Source organism: Argiope bruennichi, chromosome 1, assembly GCF_947563725.1.
Source record: "Argiope bruennichi chromosome 1, qqArgBrue1.1, whole genome shotgun sequence".
Classification (NCBI taxonomy): domain Eukaryota; kingdom Metazoa; phylum Arthropoda; class Arachnida; order Araneae; family Araneidae; genus Argiope; species Argiope bruennichi.
This window is the reverse complement of record NC_079151.1, coordinates 7674617-7695178: the sequence shown is the minus strand read 5'-3', so window position 1 is coordinate 7695178 and position 20562 is coordinate 7674617. Positions and strand designations below refer to the sequence as shown.

The 20562-nt window shown below is 31.1% G+C and overlaps 1 protein-coding gene across 2 annotated transcripts; it reads right to left on the bottom strand.

Annotated features, from left to right (window-relative positions):
* Positions 1-6625: 6625 nt before the first annotated feature.
* LOC129966400 (uncharacterized) lies at positions 6626-20225 on the bottom strand. 2 transcript variants are annotated; one of them, XM_056080846.1, is made up of 3 exons: positions 20059-20225; positions 19701-19812; positions 6627-9731 (listed from the first exon to the last, which is right to left on the bottom strand). In XM_056080846.1, exon 3 carries the CDS (start codon positions 9725-9727, stop codon positions 8666-8668), a length of 1062 nt encoding a protein of 353 aa, XP_055936821.1. In that variant the 5' UTR covers positions 9728-9731; positions 19701-19812; positions 20059-20225; the 3' UTR covers positions 6627-8665. The 2 variants fall into 2 exon arrangements, with proteins under 2 accessions (XP_055936873.1, XP_055936821.1); XM_056080898.1 differs by lacking the exon at positions 19701-19812 and having other exon boundaries at positions 6626-9731.
* Between the last annotated feature and the right edge of the window lie 337 nt (positions 20226-20562).

The window sequence follows — 20562 nt, the reverse complement described above, 5'->3', positions numbered from 1 at the left end:
AATTAAATTGTATTTATGTTAGTTTAAGTTCATCGTTTTTTAAGTAATTTTTTAACCTGTTTTCAACCGATTATTTTAAACAATTCTGTTTATTTTCTTAGTGTTTGATGCATTTAAAATTAAACATTGTTAATTAATATCAAGATGAATCTTAAAAAATTTTGTTGACAAATTCTTCAGACATTAAATAAATTAAGAAAGATATTCTTTAGTGCCCATAAAGTTTAAACGCTGAGTGACTCTATTTTCAGTAATCAGATTATAAAAAAATGCTTTGTTTCAGTAAAAAATATTATTATATTAATTGCAGATTAATCATTTCCACTTAAATTTGAAGCATAAATTCTACGGGAGCTAACAGAAAATTTGAGAGATACAGATTATGTTATGACTGAAGGCCTTTATAATATTCTGAGTGAATTGAAATTTGAAGTTTTAAAATATTTTATTGAAGAAGCTATTAAAGTAGGAATTACATAAAATAGTTAATTATTAAAATTTTAATGAGCATTAAGATCGGCGAACCGGCTGGTCGCCAAAGGTGGCTAGTACTTATATAAAGCTCAATGTGTGTGTGTGTGTGTGTGTGTGTTGGCGCTCTTCAGAAAAGACCATTTGACCTACAGCTACCAAATTTGGTACATGTATACCTTAGAGGTCGGGAATGTGCACCTGGGGTCTGTTTCTTAAAATTTTTAATTAGAATTTTAATTATTAATTAAAAACTAACTTTCCCGTCAAAAAATCTTTTCATTTTCCCCTACGCCAAATGAATAAGGCTTCAGTTTTTTTCCCCAACAGTAATGAGGCTAGGGCTAACATTTTTCGGCCGATTATTTCAAACGATTCTGTTTATTTTTTTAATGTTTTATGCATTTAAAATTAAACATTGTTAATTAATCGATCTTTCGGATTCATTCTGAAGTAGTTTTGAATTAAAATAACACCGAATAAAGGAAATTAAAAATTTCTAATCTGCATAGCGTAACCCCAACAGCGTAGAAAAATTCACGCATTTGCGTTACCGTAACTGGCGTTGAAAATTCACGCATGCGCACTGTGTTCTGAATTCCGCATTGTGTTGACAACTAATATCAACGGATGTGGACTTGATTTAAATTATTTTTAGGTTAGTTGCATGCTTTTGTAATTAAATTGTATTTATGTTAGTTATAAATTTTTTGTATATGCTTATAGTTTTAAGTACATCGTTTTTTAAGTAGTTTTTTTTAACCTGTTTTCAACTATTTTAAACGATTCGTTTTATTTTCTTAGTGTTTGATGCATTTAAAATTAAACATTGTTCATTAATCGATCTGCTCATGATGAATCTGAGAAAATTTTGTTGACAAATTCTTGAAATATTACATAAATTAAGAAAAATATTCTTTAGTGTTCATAAAGTTTAAACGCTCAGTGACTGTTTTCAGTAATCATACTACAAAAAAATACTTTGTTTCAGTAAAAAATAGTATTATATTAATTGCAAATTAATCCTTCCCACTTTAATTTAAAGTATAAATTCTACGGGAGCTAACAGAAAATTGGAGCTACATATTACGTTATGATTGAAGGCCTTTATAATATTATGATTGAATTATATAACTATCAAAATTTGAGGTTTTAAAATATTTTGGTGAAGAAGTTATTAAAGTAGGAATTGCATAAAATATTTAATTATTAAAATTTTAACGGATATAAAGATTGGCGAACCGGCTGGTCGCCGAAGGAAGCTAGTCAGTAATAAGAGCGCGGAGTGTATGTCCTGTTTTTGCAATTTTAAGTTTGAAATTCGCACTGGGCAAGTTTTTCTTTTCTGTTTAAAATTGTTAAAATACTTTTGAGGCAGTATTTATATATATATTCTTAAACAAATGAAAACAGTAGATATGGAATGAAATCTTTTTATAAAACAAGAAGAATTCGGAGATAGAATGAAGTCGTAGCGTAGGATTGCGCTTTTTTTTTTTTTTTTTTTTTCTAAAAAGAATAAAAGCGCTAAGTGTCGGCCATAGTTTTGTAACTTTGGGTTCGAATCTCGCATTATTCAAGAATTTTTTTTCTTTGCTCTAAAGTCATCGAATTTTGTAAAGTTCTTTAATTCTTTTCCTGTTCCTGAAATAAAGAAAAACAGTGGATTTGGAGTGACATTTTTGAACGAAACACAAGAATTTAAATCCGATGATATAATGAAATTCTTGCATATAAACACATTGTGCCTTTATTCAAGATAAGATCTTGGCAGTCCAATGAGAATGAAGAGAAGAATAAGCGACAACACCGGTATGAGGTACTGGCAGTGTAGAAGATCAGAGTGCTGAACGCTAATCTTAATTTTGCAATTTCATGGTTCAAATGCCACATTAAACAAAATTTTTTTTTTTTTTGTAATTTATTAAAAATTTTAAATTTCTTTTTATTAATTTCCTGAAACAAAGAATTGGAGTGAAATTATTTAAATAAAAGACAAGAATTCGAGTTCGATTATACAATGAAATCCTGTTGTGGGATCAAGATGCAATCTTGCAACACGAACTGGCAGGAGTGAATTAAATTTATCAATTCATTATTTTGATTCATGATTTCCATTCTCATTCTAAGGATATAATGTGTATTCATTGGGAAAATATCAAGCTATCACATTTTTTTTTTTTTCCAGGACGATTTGTATTCTTAAATGAGTAAATAATATGAGCATTTAGATCAGTATTCTGTTCCTAATATCGGATTCAATATAAATGTTATCGTTTTCGTATGAAATATGAGTGATATATTTACCTTATTATTCTTAATGATCAAGAGATTCAAAACCGACTCGTTGATATAGTTCACTAACTCTTTATTTCATAATTTTTCCCTCGATTTATTAGCAATTATTTTTCTTTCATCAGTAACATAATAGGTGAATCATATCCGAATAATTTAATAGAATATGTATTTAAAATTTTAATCTTATAACTATCATCAGAAATGAATATATTTTTTACGTTATTTTCTTTGATTTATTTAAAAATATTATTGTCATGTTTCTCGCTTATATTATATCCAGACACTTCTATCGAAAACAACTATAAAGTTAATTTAAACGTTAAATGAGGCAAAAATTCAATAATAACATCTTCTGATTTTTCTCTATCATCCGATTTCAATTTTCAAGCTTTGACATTCATTTATTAGCAACAATATTTTCTTCGTGAATTCTTGATATTTGTGTAAACGAATATAAAACATCAACAGACGGTTATCCTCTACTTCTTCCTTTTATAAATTTCACACAAAATAACTCATATTTAACAGAAATTGGTTATTGTAAGAAAATAGAATTGTATCTTATCTGTTTGTTTGTTTTTTTAGATGTTTTGAGATAATTTTTAGGAATATATGTAAATTTAATATTCTCCTATTCACAGTCACAAACTCAACGAGCCGCTTGAAATAACTAAATTAGTCATTCTATTTTCTTCTCATTTGTTTAAGTTATAAATTTGATGTCTCGCAATCCTTTTATTCGAAGCACCGATTTCAATTTATGCTGATTGTCTTATTTATTGCAAAATAAAATTATTGTAATATTAGCCGCCTGTGATGAGCTCGGGGAATATTAGTTGTATTCAATTTCTGCTAAACCCTTTAGATATGCCCGTGATTGCGTCAAATCACCAGACTTTAAAGACGCGTTGAATGTCTACGTAGGCTCTCTTCCTTGAGTACATGGACCCTTCCAATTGAGACCAATCCATAGTTTGAATCAATAAATGCTCCGATGAATTACGAATTTTTAATTTTTTATACAGATTCTCTGCTCATAACAAACAAAATATTTTTGAGGACCTATTATTTTAAATAAAAAAAAAGTTCCACTCTTTTGCAATTAAAACTGATTGAGTTATGAAAATTTGAATGTCTTTATTCTGTAAAAACACGCAGTTTTAGACCTGAGCTTTCTGAATTTTCAGAACTTGGATTTCTCCAAAACTGTCTAAAAGAATGATATTCACAGTTTTATAACTCGGTCATGCTTGATCATTGAAAATTAAAACATTAAATTGTGAAGATATTTTAATGAACATGAATTATAGGATCGAAGGACTGTATAAAATGTAGACTTCATAAATTTTTTTCAGAAGTGCTTTGATTGATTAAAATGAAATGAAATATTATTTAGCGCATTTCAATATTTTTGACGGTAAAACTGAATTTTACGATGAATCGAAGAAATTTTTAATGAATAATTTTTTGAAATATCGCAAAAATTATAAAAAATATTCTGTGGTTAAGATAAGATTAGAATGCTGAAAGATTCGACTTCCTGTAGTCATATTTTTTTAAATATATGTTTGGTTTCAAAAAAAGAAAAAAAAAAAATGTTTGCATTTTTTGAAATTTTATCTCTTCTATTTCAAATTTAAATTTAAACCTGACAGCAATTTTCTAATTTAAGAATTCGAGAGATTTAATATATCTTTTTATTATCTGCATTTTATAATCTGTTTCGTTAATCATATCCAATTTTTATGCTCGCTGTTTCTTTTCACACGATTGTAACGATCTCTGCATTTTTGCGTTGCGAATACTTTCGTTCGGCTCTTCATCCTATTTATTAGTCCAATTCAAAACCTTCTTCTTTTGCAGAGTCGGCGGCAGAGGTTTACCGACGGGGGGGGGGGCACCATTTCTCTAATTTAGCTTCGGAATAAATTATATGATTTAATTTTATATTTAATTAAAACGAATTAAGTATTAATTAGCTTAGTACGATTCTTCAGCCTCTTAATTTTCTCTTTTTTTTATTGAGATATTGAATTGAATTGATATTGAATCAAAGATTTGTCAATATTTTAGTTTATTTTTATGAGGTTCTTTAAATTTATTTGCATTGAGAACTCGTTCTGGAAAACATAGTATTGTATTTCCATTAGGATTTTAGTATATACAGGTTATAGCAATAAATCACCTAAATTTGTTGTAGCAGGATCATGAAACTATTTAATTGGACTTTAATTAAGAATATATTTTTAACTACTTTGAGTATGGTTCGAATTTAACAAAATTCTTAATCTTCTGGATTTTTTAAATACTTTATAAAATATTTCAATTAAACTGAATATAAATTACTGAACAGGACTACAGTAGTTTCTAAATTAATAGCAGCGGATAATGATAACATGTGCAAAAACAATACGTAATAAAATGAAATGACTTAGTATAAAAATTTACAAAAAGTTTTCTTGACTGAAAGTGAATAATGCTTACTGTGCGATATATGCAGTTACGTGAAGAGACGAAAGAGAGAGAGAGGAGAAAAAAAAAAAAAAATTGTATCGTATGTTTATTCTTATAAATTTCCCTTTCCAGTTCAAAAAGGAAGAAAAAAATGAATGTGAAAATGCTATTTCACAATGCTGGCTTTGCCTTTCAAATAAAAGCATCTACCCACCTGAAATGCCATTTAGAATGAGTTTGATTCTTCTTCAACTAAAAGGTTACCGAGCTAGATACCATTGACTCTGAATACCATTATCTTACAGATTATTTTAGGCCAATTCAGTGGTCGCATCGAGAAGGCGTTTCCTCGAGACGGCTGTTGATTAACTTAATACAATAATAGATCATTTATAATTATATGCAAATTTCCAATCTCTGTTTAGAAGTTAGCACTTGGGTTACAAGAGTGCGCATAAAAGGAAAAAATTCACAACTTGCACATCAATGAAATCCGAACTACTAAATGAAATATCTTCTCAAAAAGTGAGATTTGAGTGAAGCTTTCATAACAATTAATTAAGAAGTCGATATTTTATTCATTCAAAATTATAAATTGAATATCATACATGGAAAAAATTAATTTTTCTTCAATATTACAATTCCTACTGAATAAAAATATTGTAGATGTTGAATCTTTCCTTTTAATTTGCTTCAAGTTGAAATTCTCAATGTTTTCTAAAATTTTATAATATTGTTTTAAAATTATCAAGAATTTTTAGAATAAATTAGTTTTTGAATATCATATAATTAAAAAAAAATGACGAAGTTTGGCGACCACCTTGTTCGCCGGGATTTCTAAAAGTTCTTTGTTAACTATTTAATGTTTCTGACAGCTTTCACAGAAAAGTATTAAACTTCATGCACTGGTACTGCTTTAAAAATCTCTTCTTTTAGACAATGCGTTTCTCTTATTTTCTGTTTTCTCACTTAAAATTTAAACTAATCTGTAAAAGGAAAGTGCTTGAATTTAACTATTACAAAAACTTTCTATCTGATACTAATAATTTTTATTTAAAGTTAAAGGTTATAAATTACAATCATTAGCATTATTTTATGTCTGAATAAAAATGTTTTCAAAATTGATTAAATAGATAATTGGGAGGATTATTCAGTGGAATTTTCTCTGGTTCTGCAAATAGTGGAGTGCGTCGTGATAAGAAAAACAACTGTCAAGCGATAAAAAGAATTTTTACTCTTTGATTTTGTGAAATTAAAATTTAAGTAGAAATACAATCAAATTTACATCAAATTTCAAAAATTTATTTCAAATTTAAAAGCACACTCTAAGATAAAAACCCATTCATTATGGAACAATAAGCAAACATTCTTTTATCATCAATTCAGTATGAAATATTTGTATCATCAACTAAAAAATTGATTTGAGTCTCTTTGTAACAGAGTAATTATATATTGCTGTAAAATACGTTTAAAAATATATGTAAATTTAATTAAAAATAGACTTTAAAAATATATTACAACTAAACTGATATCATTGAGAAGATAATTTTTTTAAAAATTTTAAGATGATATAAAAATCACTTTTGTTCTACAATAACTCCAGAAGTCATGGTGAAAAACCGACAAAAATTCGGCAAACTTTTACTGACTAAAATTAAGTAAAATGTCACAAAAAATTGTTCCAAGATGCTTATTCCTCTCCTTCGAGATAAACCTCTGCCAAATTGGATAGTGTTCTAAATCTAAAAAGTGCGCACGCGCATGCTCGCATTCATCTCGTTATTGACAGAGATTGAAATTCTGTTAATTTTCCGAGAAGCTATGAGATTCAAAAATTGTTTCGAATAATAAATATTATCATTTTAATTGAAAAATAAAATGGAATGAACAAGTTAAAAATATTTTGAATGCTGCAAAATTCTATATAAATATATTTTTATATTAAAATTTTTACACTTATTTTTGTTTTTAAATATGCAAGCGCTTATTAGCATTCAATCAATTGTTTATTTTACTTACCTTCTCATCCCAACTTCATTTGTTCAATTTTAAGAAATGTGGCATTTTTAAAAAGCTAGTTGTTTCTGCCGAAAAGGGTTGTCGAATTAATTCACAGGCACGAAAAATGTTCTTAATGCTACCTTTGAAGAACCAAGAATGGCTTCCTTCAACAATAATCCACTCCTGATGCATTTAATAAATAATCTCAATACATATTTAAAGACCTTCCTTACATTTAAAAATAAATAAATATTGGATTGGTTGACTTAATAGTTGAATGCGTCGCGCAGCAAAGAAGCTCTCCAACGATTTTTTTTTTTTCCGTAATAATTTGTCATGAAATAACGAGCCAACTTTTGGGGGTTATTTCCAGGTTGTCTGCTTAATCCAAGAGTATTTATTTACATTCAGGCACGTAACATCCAATGCTTTATAGGTTTACTATTGTTAATTGTATCCGAGTATGTTCTGTTTTCTTGTCAAAATTGCACTCATTTCAATCCTTTACGTAACAAACCATTTATAAGATTAAAATTAATTTAAGTATAAAAACAGTTTTTAAAAAGCACTTATTATGTAGTAAAAATTAGGATACTTTTATAATTATTTTCTACTTTTAGTCTGATTTAAAATTTATTGTTATAAATAATATCGAATCTTGCAATCAGTTTCTTTTTTCCAAATTTATTTCTAGTCGTAACCATTCGAGGGAAATAAAAATTAATTCATTTATAATTAAGTTTTATAAATATTGCAGTGGTGTATTATTACCGAGAACACACAATCCTATTAGCACGAAATACCAAGTAACATTATTGCGAGATCCTCACGATATTGCTCAACATTCAGAATATCAAAGAACGTCATTGAGATTTCGGAACAATATCTTGTGCTAATAAGGAAGAGTTTGCCCATCAGTAAATGAATGAAAAATCGATTACTAAATACTATTTCTGAAAAATATAAAGTCGAATTAATAAAAGTGAATAAAAATCCAGCGTAAGAAATGTTTTTGCATACTTGAAATTTTACGGTGTTGATAATGGTTCTCTATTTCATTCAACTATATAGATTTGCCAGAAATACTTAGTTTCATATAATCGTCGTCAGTTTGCAGTATTTTAGATCATAAAGCAAATATCATCGAATTTCGCTGAAAATGAAAATTCAAATAAGTACCTGAAGGTATGATACAACAAAGTTCAATTAGGATTGTTCATTTTTGGGTAATAGTTTCAGAGGATGCACAACAACAACAAACAAAACAAAAACTTATTACAGAAAGGCTGTTTTGATACTCACAAAAATATATTTTTTGATCATGTCAGTGAATCTTCACAGTTCTCAAATGTTCATAGAATGAGTTTTTTTTTTTTTTTTTTTTTAATGGACGTAATTTTGTTTTTAAGAGAAGTGGTGCACATGTAAATGAGGGACTCATCTAAAAAGGAGATTCTGGAGGATTGAGATTAGGTAAATGATCATTTACTTGGCATAAAACGTTGATGAAAGTCACTGTACTTTCACCCAAGTCATCCTCCAATTGAGTGTGGAATACTGGACGTATGGCTGCAAACAACATCGTCAGCCAAGAAGTCCAAAGGGCGGTGCGTTCATTAGAGAACAGTGCGTCGCAGAAGTCCTGCTGGGAATTCCCCGCCATGAGGGCTGTCTGACAAAAAAAGGGCAGTGTACAAGCCGACCACAGGCATACGAGGAGAATGTCGTTGCGCATCCGGAATGGCTGGTCGCGTGGATCAGAACAAATCTTCTTGTTTGGGAAGTCATTGGAAGTCAAAGATTTAAGATCAGAGGAAGTACCCTCTGTGAATTTCTCATTCTTATGCGGAGATAGAGACGATAAATGCACGTATACAGGTAAATGGCCCTCTGACGAGACATATCCATCCTGTTTAACTGCTGATGACTGGACGATATGGCCCCTGGACTCGACGTCGGGCACTACGCCTATTCTGTTGGATCGCCTTTTCAGACATAAGTCTACAAGTAGGATGAGGACGAGAGGATAATGTAGGAAATAGAGGGCGCACAGTAGGGCAGCAAAGGAAGCGGGACGAGTACCGTACCATCCGGTCAGGGGTACTAAAGAAATGAGAAGGGCTTGACACCAGGCAAGCAGCAGAAGGAAAGTGAGGGCCCGGGGTGGCCGGCCCAGTGGATGCTGTTGGAGCACTAATAAAGTGATGAGAGGCGCGAAGGTGAAGAGAGATAACAAGTGCAAAACTGGAGCCAGAGCAGAGGAAGAAAGGGGCGGTGCCACGATTAGTCCACAAAGAACGGGTGCACAGGAGAGCTGGCCGCAAAGGCAGAAGTGCAGTACTACCAGATTCTTGTGATAGTACAGCAAGCGCTGGTGTACGATAACGATTAGCTGCAGGAGGTTAAGGAAAAAGGCGAGAGTGGCCGTGGCGACGGACAGCACCACGAGCAGACCTTCCTCTTCGACTTGGCTACTGACACAGTTGCTCCACAGGAGGATCATACTTCTGAAAATGAAAGAATGATCTAATTCAGAGAAAATAAAATCAAAAGTTGCCATATTTATTTAGAAACCGAGTTGAAATTAGTAAACAGTAGAAGTTAAGCTAATATGTTTAATAATTCCAAAAAAAAAAATGATTTTCTTTGGAAAACAATCCAACTAGGATTCGTTAAAAACAAGCAAAGGGGAAATGAGTTTTTATATGTTCATAAAAAATGTAAAGAAAAGTTTTAGATTGCAAATTGACTTTTAAAAGAAACCAAAACTCATAACGAAGGGAGTTTCCGACAGCAGTTATTGTTACTATTATTTGCAAGATCAATAATTAGTAGTTGGGAATTCGCTGGATTAGAAAAGACTGTAGTGATCTGAAATATTTTACATGTTTTGACTTTTCGCATCCTGTGGAAAATGTCTCATATTTTAGCATCTCTTTTTTTACACAAACGTCATCGTGAGAAATTATTAGAATTCCATTTTACAGCTCGAGATGATCACTTTACCAGATTCTTTGCAGAGGGTTTCAACACAGTACTTTGCCTCCTTTTACACGAAATATATTAAGAATGTTCGCAGAGACCGAAAAACGCCCTTTTGGGATTATGTCTATCTATTTTGTCAGTCTATCTCTCAATGAACACGATACTCAAAAAACGAAAGTGACTTAACGAGCAAAATTGGATCAAATGAGCATCAAAATTATAGATATCTGCCAATTTTTGGTAGAAATACAAAGTCTGTATCTGTTTGTACGCTCTTGGCAAGTCAAAATTCCGATTTACCTAGATACCGAAAAGCCGATTTACAGTTTTAAAATCAAACCTTTATATTGCATTTTAAATCAAATTCATCGGGAGGTCGACAGTTTATATTTGTACATAGATATAAAATGTGATAGAAAATGGTTTGTTAAAATTATTTTTACATTTTGCTTAAACTGAAATTTAAATTTTGAATCCAAGCCCTTTGATTGTGACCTGCGAATACTTAGTATGATTTTTTTTTATTTCTATTTACTACAGATTTTTTTTTATTTAAGAACTGCTTTTATAAATTCATAAAAATCTACAAAAATTATTTAGTCTTGGTAGGTTGTTATGGAAAATTTGATTGCCTAAAGCTCTACATATTTTCATTCAGGCTGAAGTGGACCAAATAAAATAAACCGAACAAATTGGAGCACATTTGTTGGTGAGATCTGAAAACATGGAAAATATCTCAAGCGTAGTGTTTAGGAACAGTATTTGTTTTCAATTTCGATAAATTATATGATTATAAAAACATTTACAGAATCTAACTGTATTGATTTGATGATAACGAAAGAAATAAAATTTATGCGCTTCGCTCACCCCATTCAGTTTACGAAGCCTCTAACACAGTTACCGATAATATATCAGGTAATCTACTGTCTCGTAATTCGTTCTTTCAGCATCGGTACCCAACTGTCAGGAGAAATATTTTTCACTTATTATTAAGTCATATAACACAATTGAAGAAACGTGTATTGCAGAGTTCAATGGCATTTTTTTGCAAAAATTTTCAGAACGAAGTTTCCCAGCCTTTTATTTAAAATAACAATTTATTAAGAAATGAATTTAAAAATAAGTACCATCAAAACGGTTTTATAAACATTAGTTGTAGTGTAAGCAATAATAATAATATTCAATGCTAACTATGTAGAAAAATTTTTAATGTAAACTTAATCTTTCAAACATTAAGAGTTTTGCGGCAATTAACTATATATTGCATCACATTTTTTTATCGAAATAATATTTAAATGGCAATTTAAATTATTACAATAATTATTCGATAGGGAATTTTCTACTGAGCAAATTATCATTCTAAAAACTTTTTCTATCTGTGTCTTGACATGTATTCTCTATAATTATGTAATTGTTCAAAATGGCAAAAATATTAAAAATTATTTGGATCGCTAAATGTTTTTGATTTGTAGATTTCAAAATTTCTTCAAATACGGTACATAAGTTCGTAATATTAACAGAAAAATAAAAAACGACATTGACAGTGACTCTTTGGAGATGTGGAAGCCTTGCTTTATTTAAGAGACTGAATAACGGTATAGCATTTCAACGGAGTACCTCTTACTGTGTTTATTTTGAATAAACAGTGCGGATCGCTCTAAAGTCAACAGCACTGTTAAATTTTCCCGAGATACATTTAGACTATCCATAAAATCATGTGTTTAGAAAACAATATCGGAGCTCGGCAATGTATTATTTCTCTTCATTTTTTAATGTTCTTTTATATTTCATTTAAATTATTGATATTATAAACTTTTGTAGGTAATAGCGGGAATATTCGACAGGCTTACTTCTATCGCAAAAGTTGACACATTAAGCGAATCGTTTATTTCAGTAGTCATTCAATTTCAGGAACAGAACAGAATTCGATGCTTACAAACAAAATTTTGTTTTCTTTATAAATGACATTCCAAAAATGTGTTACTTTTTCTAATGAAATGCGTTGATTGAATTTTCAAGATGTTTAAATTTCCTCATCGCGGTTTATCATTCCTTCCCGGAGAGCTTCTAAATGGACTCTTCTATTTATATTTCTCAATTTTGCTTATGAACGCTGAAGATGAAATTTATTATTTAGCATCTGAAATGCAATTACCAGTCTAGGATATTTAAAAGGAGAACTTGTTACATTTCTAAGTAGTATTGGAGATTGTATCATTAGACACTTGTCTACTTACTAATCCGGCTCTGATAGAGTAGTTCCGGATCCATGTTTGATCGATCTATTTTAGTGTGTGCTCTTTACAGTAGAATTGTATATCGGTCACAAATTTTGATTTTCAAATTTTGCTATCGGCCCAAACATATGCTGTTTCGAAGTTCTTACTGGAAACCTTTCACTAGATGACAGAAATAACAGAAAGTAGGGCATTCTGCTGGCGCATTTGTTGGAAAGAGGGTAATGAACTGCTGGGACCTACTAAGATTTTTTTTTCCGATTTAAAAATGACAAAAGCTCACTAAAATCTGTCTAAGTAGCGACCGCGTCTTGAGAGTGGCGCCCTGGGTATCTTTACCTTCCGTCGCTTCGCTGCCCTTCAGGCAGTTAGGCAGATCGAATTATCCAGCTAAATAGCTACATATCATATTAAACGAAATTTTGTAGGATACTCTTTACAGGTAGACATGGGATCCCATGCCACGGAGATAGTAATGTTACAAAAGTTGAGAACTGTAGATGTTAAGCAGACCCAAAATGTATAAATAATCGAAAGCGAGAGTCATTGATGTCCATGATTGAATATAAATTTTTTCATTCTTCGTCGTTATCAATGTTTGAAAGAAAGTCGATACTACCTTAGCATGCTTGTACTTTTTAAAAAAAAAGGATACAAACGAGTTAAGATTTTATCTCACCCCCCCCCCCTCCCTTCCTCTTACTGCTGCTTTGTATCTTTTGCCGGCCCACCATCCCATTCCCGTTGATTGCCCGAATGAAGATGTTTTGAAGCTTCACTCATGACTAGAGCGAGACATTTTCCTAGACCTTCGTGCGTCTGAAAGAAAGATGGAATGAAGTAAGCGTTTTCTTTTCCGGTGTATGGCTGTGTCTTGGAGCGCCAGGTCACCAGAATTCCCGAAAAAAAGAGGAGAAATGGCTCAATAAATAAGAGAGAGTCGCTACAACAGGTCGCTTTTGGCGTCGGAAGAAGGAAAGTATTAGTTTGCATCTGCACGAGCACGCGGAGAATTGTAGACATTCACGCAGTACCTTGAAATATTTTCGGTTTTATTATCCGTTAGCTGACATTCCCAGCGTTGATCGAAATGACAAAAATGATCATGTCCTTCACTCATAAAAAATGTACCATTTAATTAATTTTACGATACTTTCACTAAAACCCTTTGTGTACTTCACTTATGAGCAAAATTTGAATAAATCTATTAGAAAGCAGGAATTTGCCTTTTCAGACACCCCAGAGAGGATACATCCTAGAACATCCAACACTTTCTCTCGTCTACCCTTCCAGCACCACCACTGTCACGACAGCCTACGCTTGAACTGCCCGGATGAACTCATTAATCAGTAAGGCCATAAACCACATGATCTATTTGCAAAATTCGGTGTCAAACTGTAGAAATTGGCGAGTGATGGGATGCCCTTGGGTGAGAAAAAGTGCGCCCACAGGAATGCAGACCTAGGGACTTGATTGGAAAACTAGAATAAGATACGGTAGCGATTGATGTAGAACTCCTTAGATGAACTAGTGGATCAACCGGAAAGTCAGACGATTTACTCTTAATGTATAATACCATTTGATGCAATCATTAAGCAAAAAGAGAAGTCACGGTTGTTGTTGTTTTTTTTTTGGAGGAGAATTTAAGAATTTCATGATGCCTCGAATCACGATATCACAATGAAATAACTTATTTGTATTTTCATCATTCACTGATAAGAAAAGGATAAGAAAACTAGTATAATAATTTTAAAATAAATACGCTCAGTGAGTATATTATGTAATTTAACAATATGTAATTTTTTTATTATTATTACATTCTATTTAGTCATATTGTAATTATTAATATTTCTTAGACATTCGTGAAAAATGTCTGCAAGAAAATTAAAAGGTTGTGGAAACCGAAAATCGAAAAGGATGAAAACACCAGAGATTCATGGGGGAAATTTTTGAAACCCTTACTAAATGGTGCTGAATAATTCAAAGAAATATGTAATAAGCCAATCGACATTTTAGAAAAAGGCATAATAGCGTCTTTATTGCTTTAAGTTGCCGGGTTGGCCATCTAAAACATACCACTAGATCTAGAGATGCATAATCCACGATTTTTTGAATAACAAATAATATTGCTATTGTTATTTTTAAATATGCGTTCCAAATATCTGTTATTTCAATCATATTATTAATTAAAAATTATCACTTAATATTAAATATAAAATTTATTAATTGTAATTAATACTTAATTTACTAATTTAAGTAACGTGTGATTGAATTAATTTATCTGTTTCAGCTTACATCTTAAATTTTTTTTCTCACAACTATTTATTTAATTTATTTATTAGAGTGAACCATTTTCTGGAAAAGATGAGTTAAAAATATATGTAATTTCTTTAAAATGCTTACTTTAGTCCTATATTCTACCAATAGATGGCGCCAGCAGTAAAGAGAGTACATGTAATCAAAGTCAATCATGTCACAAGCAATTAAAAATGATCTGTATGGAATAGTGCATCATCAAATACGAATATCGGTCACTCCCGTAAGGTGGAGCGGTGACTTCGCACTTTCCAGTGAAGCCTCGTACTTTCCGGTGAAATCACCGCTCCGATAAATTTTAGTGATATGCAATTCAATGATACGATATGATAATTCCAATAACCGGTCCGTTCACTTTTCAATCCAATCACAGATTTCTTTCGAGAGCTTCCATTGGACAGATCGTATCGATTGTTACTTTCCAGTGAAGTCACCGCTCCGGCAAATTTCAGTGATATCGTATCGATTGTTACTTTCTATCGTCATCCAAAACCTGTAATCGAAATATCAGCAGTAAGATCGTATCAAGAATTTGAATCACACCCCTCTTTGAAAAGTATTGATCATTTGTATTTGTGATTTTTTGATATTGGTTACGTAATAACCGCTCTGAAAATATTCGTCATCTCTAACTAGATCAAATATTTAGGTAACGGAAAGAAAGGAGTTGAAATATTGATTTTCCTCCTCTTAAATTAAAAATTATAAATTTGAGATGAAAAGTTTAAATTAGTTGTTTATTAAAAACACTTTTGAAATGAACTATAACCGTTAAGATAATTAACAGATGAACTAATACATTCAGATAATTTAATTATAGGTCAAGAATAAATTTTCAAAAATATTTTATTTATTTATCTTTTAATTTGAGCTGAAATAGGGTCCATATAGGAAGTAAATGCATTGTTGAAAATTTCAGATCGAAATCTGCATTACTTTTTGAAAAATTCAACAGACAAAAAAAAAAAAAAAAAAAACAAGATCGTCGAAATCATGAAGCGAACCCTAATCAAAAAGTGTTGTTTCAAATGATTTTTGGTTGGTCGAAATTCAGGGAAAAGTGGTGAAAATCAAAACGAGAAATTGAGTAATATTTGATAGGTGGTCATCTTATAAAGGCATATTATAGCATAAAAGATGTTTTTGGTGCTCTTAGTGAAAACTTACATATGACGTCAAATCTGAATTTAATGATAATACTTTGGTTTTAACTGAAAGTTGTCTTCTTATGTGGGTATTATGCATGTAAACTCTGTCAGCAAAATGCTCTAATGTGCAAAAGGAAACATCAAATCTTCTCCAGAATTTTAATGTGTTCTTAAAAAATTGATTGAAAAACATTGGTGTTAAAAATAAAGAAATGGCGAGAAATATTTAATGGTTTTATGAACAATGCAACATATCAATATGATTACACATACTGGCATAAGTCAAAACTGAAATAATATAAGAAATCGAGAAACAAAATAATAATAATAATAATTTTGTCTGTAAAATGAAAATAAATCAAATGAAACGAAAAAATTATTTAAATTTACATTTTATCTTGCAGAGTCGGATACAACACATGAGACACTCAATTTAAACAGATTAAAGCATTCTCTATGAATAAATGTTCTGTTCGATATTAGCAAATCTACTGAAAGTGTCCAAAACATTGATCAAAATTCTTTCGTTTGAAGAAAGACGAAATTTCAGTTTCACAAAACAAGTGATTAGTCATCTTCGTTAAAAAAAATCTAGAGGCAATTTGACTGTAGTCTTCAAAGCCCTACTTATTTCTATGGCACTTGGAGAAATCAGACAGCATAAAATTAAGATTTCATATTTTTTTAACTATATTTATACACCAAAACAAGTTAAAATATTTATTAACATCATTTAAATCCTTTTGAAAGTAAGACTATAAACTGAATTTTATGATGAATCTGAGAAATTTTCGTAGAATGATTCTTAAGATAATACATAAATTATGAAAATTATTCTGTAATTCACGTAAGACTTAAATACTGAACGATTCTGTTTTCTATATTAATATTTGAAAAAATGCGTGGTTTAAGGAAAAAAATGTTTTTATATTAATTCATTCAATCTTTTCCACTTTAATTTAAAGTATAAATTTTACGGAAGCTGATTAGTGATAGATAGTACATTATGGCTTAAGGCATTTTTAATAGTACGAGTGAATTATATGATTATCAAAATTTGAAGCTTAAAATATTTTGATGAAGAAGCTATTAAAGACAAGTTACATCAAATATTTAACTGAAAATTTTAACCAGCATTAAGATCGGCGAACTGGCTGGTCGCCCAAAGGCGGCTAGTATTTTCATAAATATTATTGATAATAACGAATCTCTCTTACCAGTTTATCTCGTAAATATTGCTTTCTTTTTTTTAAACATAAGAACGTTTCTTTTTATTATTTTTCGACATAATTTTGGTTTACTCGTGTTTAAAGTATACTAATAGAAAGTATTGTGATTGGAAAAAAAAAAAAAAAAAAAAAAAAAAAAAAAAAAAAAAAAAAACGAGATTTTTGATGGATCTTTACTTTACAGGCATCCCTGAATTTCAAAACCCTCTTTTGAAATTCTCTTTCAGCCTTTGAACATGATAACTGATAAATGCAACAAGCTAAATACATGTTCGGTATATGGCATTTTTTCCAATTTGCACATTTTTATCAAATCTGGGACGAAATTCGTTTATAGAATGTTTTTCAATCGAATCATGTAAACTAAAAATACAAGTCATTAGATGCATGTAACTGAAAATATCATTACAACTGTAGATCAAATCAATTTTCGGACGTCAAAGGGTTAATCGGTTTTTTACTGCGAGCGCGATGACCCAAAAACGAGATGAGTGAGATTTGGATTCAACAACAAAGCAGATTTGAAGGTCCAACATACAGACGTCATCGTGTGCTCAGGCAGACATCGTTAGAAGATGAGCTTTCCGGCTGAGGGAGATTGGAACACGAGAATTCACACCAAATCTCGAGTTTCCATTTTCTGAATATTGCATTACTTTCTAAGCTACGTTTACAAGAAAACAAAACTATATTTATTCAACTTATTTGACAAGACTAAGACTAACTAAACTATACTACATTAGTAGATATTGAACAAATGCAATAAAAAATAAAATATACATTTAAAAACTTTTTTTTAAAAAAACTGGCATAAAACCAATGAGTGTTTAATGAAAGTAAGAGAGCATGTAAATTTACCTGTTACCAATCGACTGCGTTGCTCATAATGAAAATTGAGTAACACGATTGATTGAGTAGCAAAGAGAAGCAAAGATTATTTATTTTTCATTCATTAGCAGGATCGTGTTGTGATGTCCTCAAGCAGAGAAAATCGAATTAACAATGCACAATCATGTTTCAGGAAATAATGAACAGCGCAATCCTGCTTTAAAAAACTTTTTCATCGAAATATGAAGAATACGTTGTTTTCTCCCAGAATTTTCTGCAGCATTCAGAGAAACTTTTTTTTAAATATAAATAATCTTTCACTTAAATAATCTTTTTTAAATAATTTCATCATGATCTTATTCATTGATTTTTTTCCAATAAAATCACTCTCGTATTTTCGGAAAGAAATTTCTTTATTTTCTTTCGCACGAAGTCTCGAAAGAGAAAGTATTGTAATCCCCAAAAATGCCGATCTTGATTTTTAATGAATCATTTTAGACAACCCTGAGTTTACTGAAACATTTGTGGAATCAGGTCTCCAAATCTACGAAGAGAAAGTATCGTAATCGTCAAGACTCGGTCTCATAGACTGACGTAATATGTGAGATCAGAGGAATCTGCATGTTTCAGATCGCTCTACGACTCAAAAAACGTTTGTGTACTGGTGAACATAATTCAAAATCGGCATGAGCTGGAAGGATAAAATTTGATGTTCTTTACAAAAAAATTATCCAAAATACTTATTTAGAATGCACTTTTTGATTAAAATAGGCATGGGGGTATCTAAATTGCAATAAATTTTCTTCTACGAAATTATTATTATTATTATTATTTTGCTTGCGATAATCTTCGACAGAATCAAAGGACCTAATGGACTATTATTTTTGTATAGTGAAAACATCAAGGTATACAAAGTAAAATATAATTACCACAGGGTATTCCAGCTTACCGCTCACAACTTAACTGAATGAAATCCCAATATCTATTTTCGCTAAGTGCACGTCCATGGCGATGAAGAGTTTGTCAACAGTGATGCAGATTTTACAAATAAAGATGACTCAATTCATAAAACATTTGATCATTGATTTTCGTGAAGCTAACCCGTCACGTTTGTCGGGAGAATCGCAGCACAAATTCCTTACACAGAGATGCAGTCCGCGCGCACGAGAAGTTTTGGATAGAAATTAATTAAACACGCACTGCTCTGTCACATGTAAAAGTTTTAATCAGTATAACTAGTAGCTACGTGAAGAATGAAAACACTGCGTTTTCAAACAGGAGGGAATGAATTTTTATAGCACTTTGCAAGCGACTGGCGGCTTTATATGTTGCCATAATATTTGAGGCTGTGATTGCTGACTCATCGAAATCTCCAATCAGTGTTGAAAAGCGTGCTTCCAGTCCCGACAGAAAATTCTGTTTTGTCGGGAGAATCGTAGCACAAATTCCTTACACAGACATGCAGTCCGCGCACACGAGAAGTTTTGGATAGAAATTAATTAAACACGCACTGCTCTGTCACATGTAAAAGTTTTAATCAGTATAATGTAACTAACATTATATCATAATTCATAAAAAATAAAGAAATAATTTTAAAAATTAAATGACTTTAAAAACAATAATTTCAATAAATAAGTAAATAGATTTAAGAAACAAAAAATGCTTATCATTTTTGATACAACAACAGTACAATAAAACCTCAAAATAAACAATACTGGTTACAAAAAACTTACTCAAAATTTTTAAAAAGATTAGGAACTCTTTATTCCTTTTTTGATTCAATACAACTGTTCAGCAAGTCCTCGATTGACTGAAGGAGCTTGAAACATTATTCGCTTACAGTCACTGAGAACAAAGACACGAATATATTAAAATAATGAAAAAAATATTTAATTTAAGTTAAACAAAGCAAATTTGAGTAGATTATTATAGACGATGTTTCGGTATCATTTTGATGTAAAATTCAAAGCAAAAAAAAAAAAAAAAAAAAAAATCGTTTTGCGGTGGATTTGAATTAGCCACGTTCACGTTACATTCTGTAATTAAATTATTGATAACAATATCCGGCGAAATTAGGAATCAAAATCTTACCTGATGGCGAAACATCTGACACTCGACTCTGTTTCGTTCCGTTCTGCCGTTGATGGGCAAAACTTTTGTCCTCTTCCCGTGCGTAATCACAGACCGCAACGAATAAAAATATCGATCGTTTTGAGAGAGAGGGGGGGGGGGCTCAGCTACCGTTGCTCCTTTTTTATTGTTATTATTTCTTCATTCCATATTCATGTCCCCAACTTCAGCTGAGTCACGGCCTCTGAGCACGTCGCTCTTCGAATGGGAAATCTCGCAATTTCCATACCTCTTCCACCCCACCCGTCTGATAATTCCGCCGACTGCACACCTGCCAAGTGCAACAGAACACAAAAAGTACGGAGCAGAGAAAGACCGAGCGATTACCATCAAAATTAATAACCTCTCTGGTATGCGAAGAACAGTCCAGGGAAGCATTGCAATCGTCAAAAATCTTTGACTTTGAATTTCGGTCCCGAATAGATTTCAATAGTAACTCACTCGCTGAAACTCGTGGGGACTTTT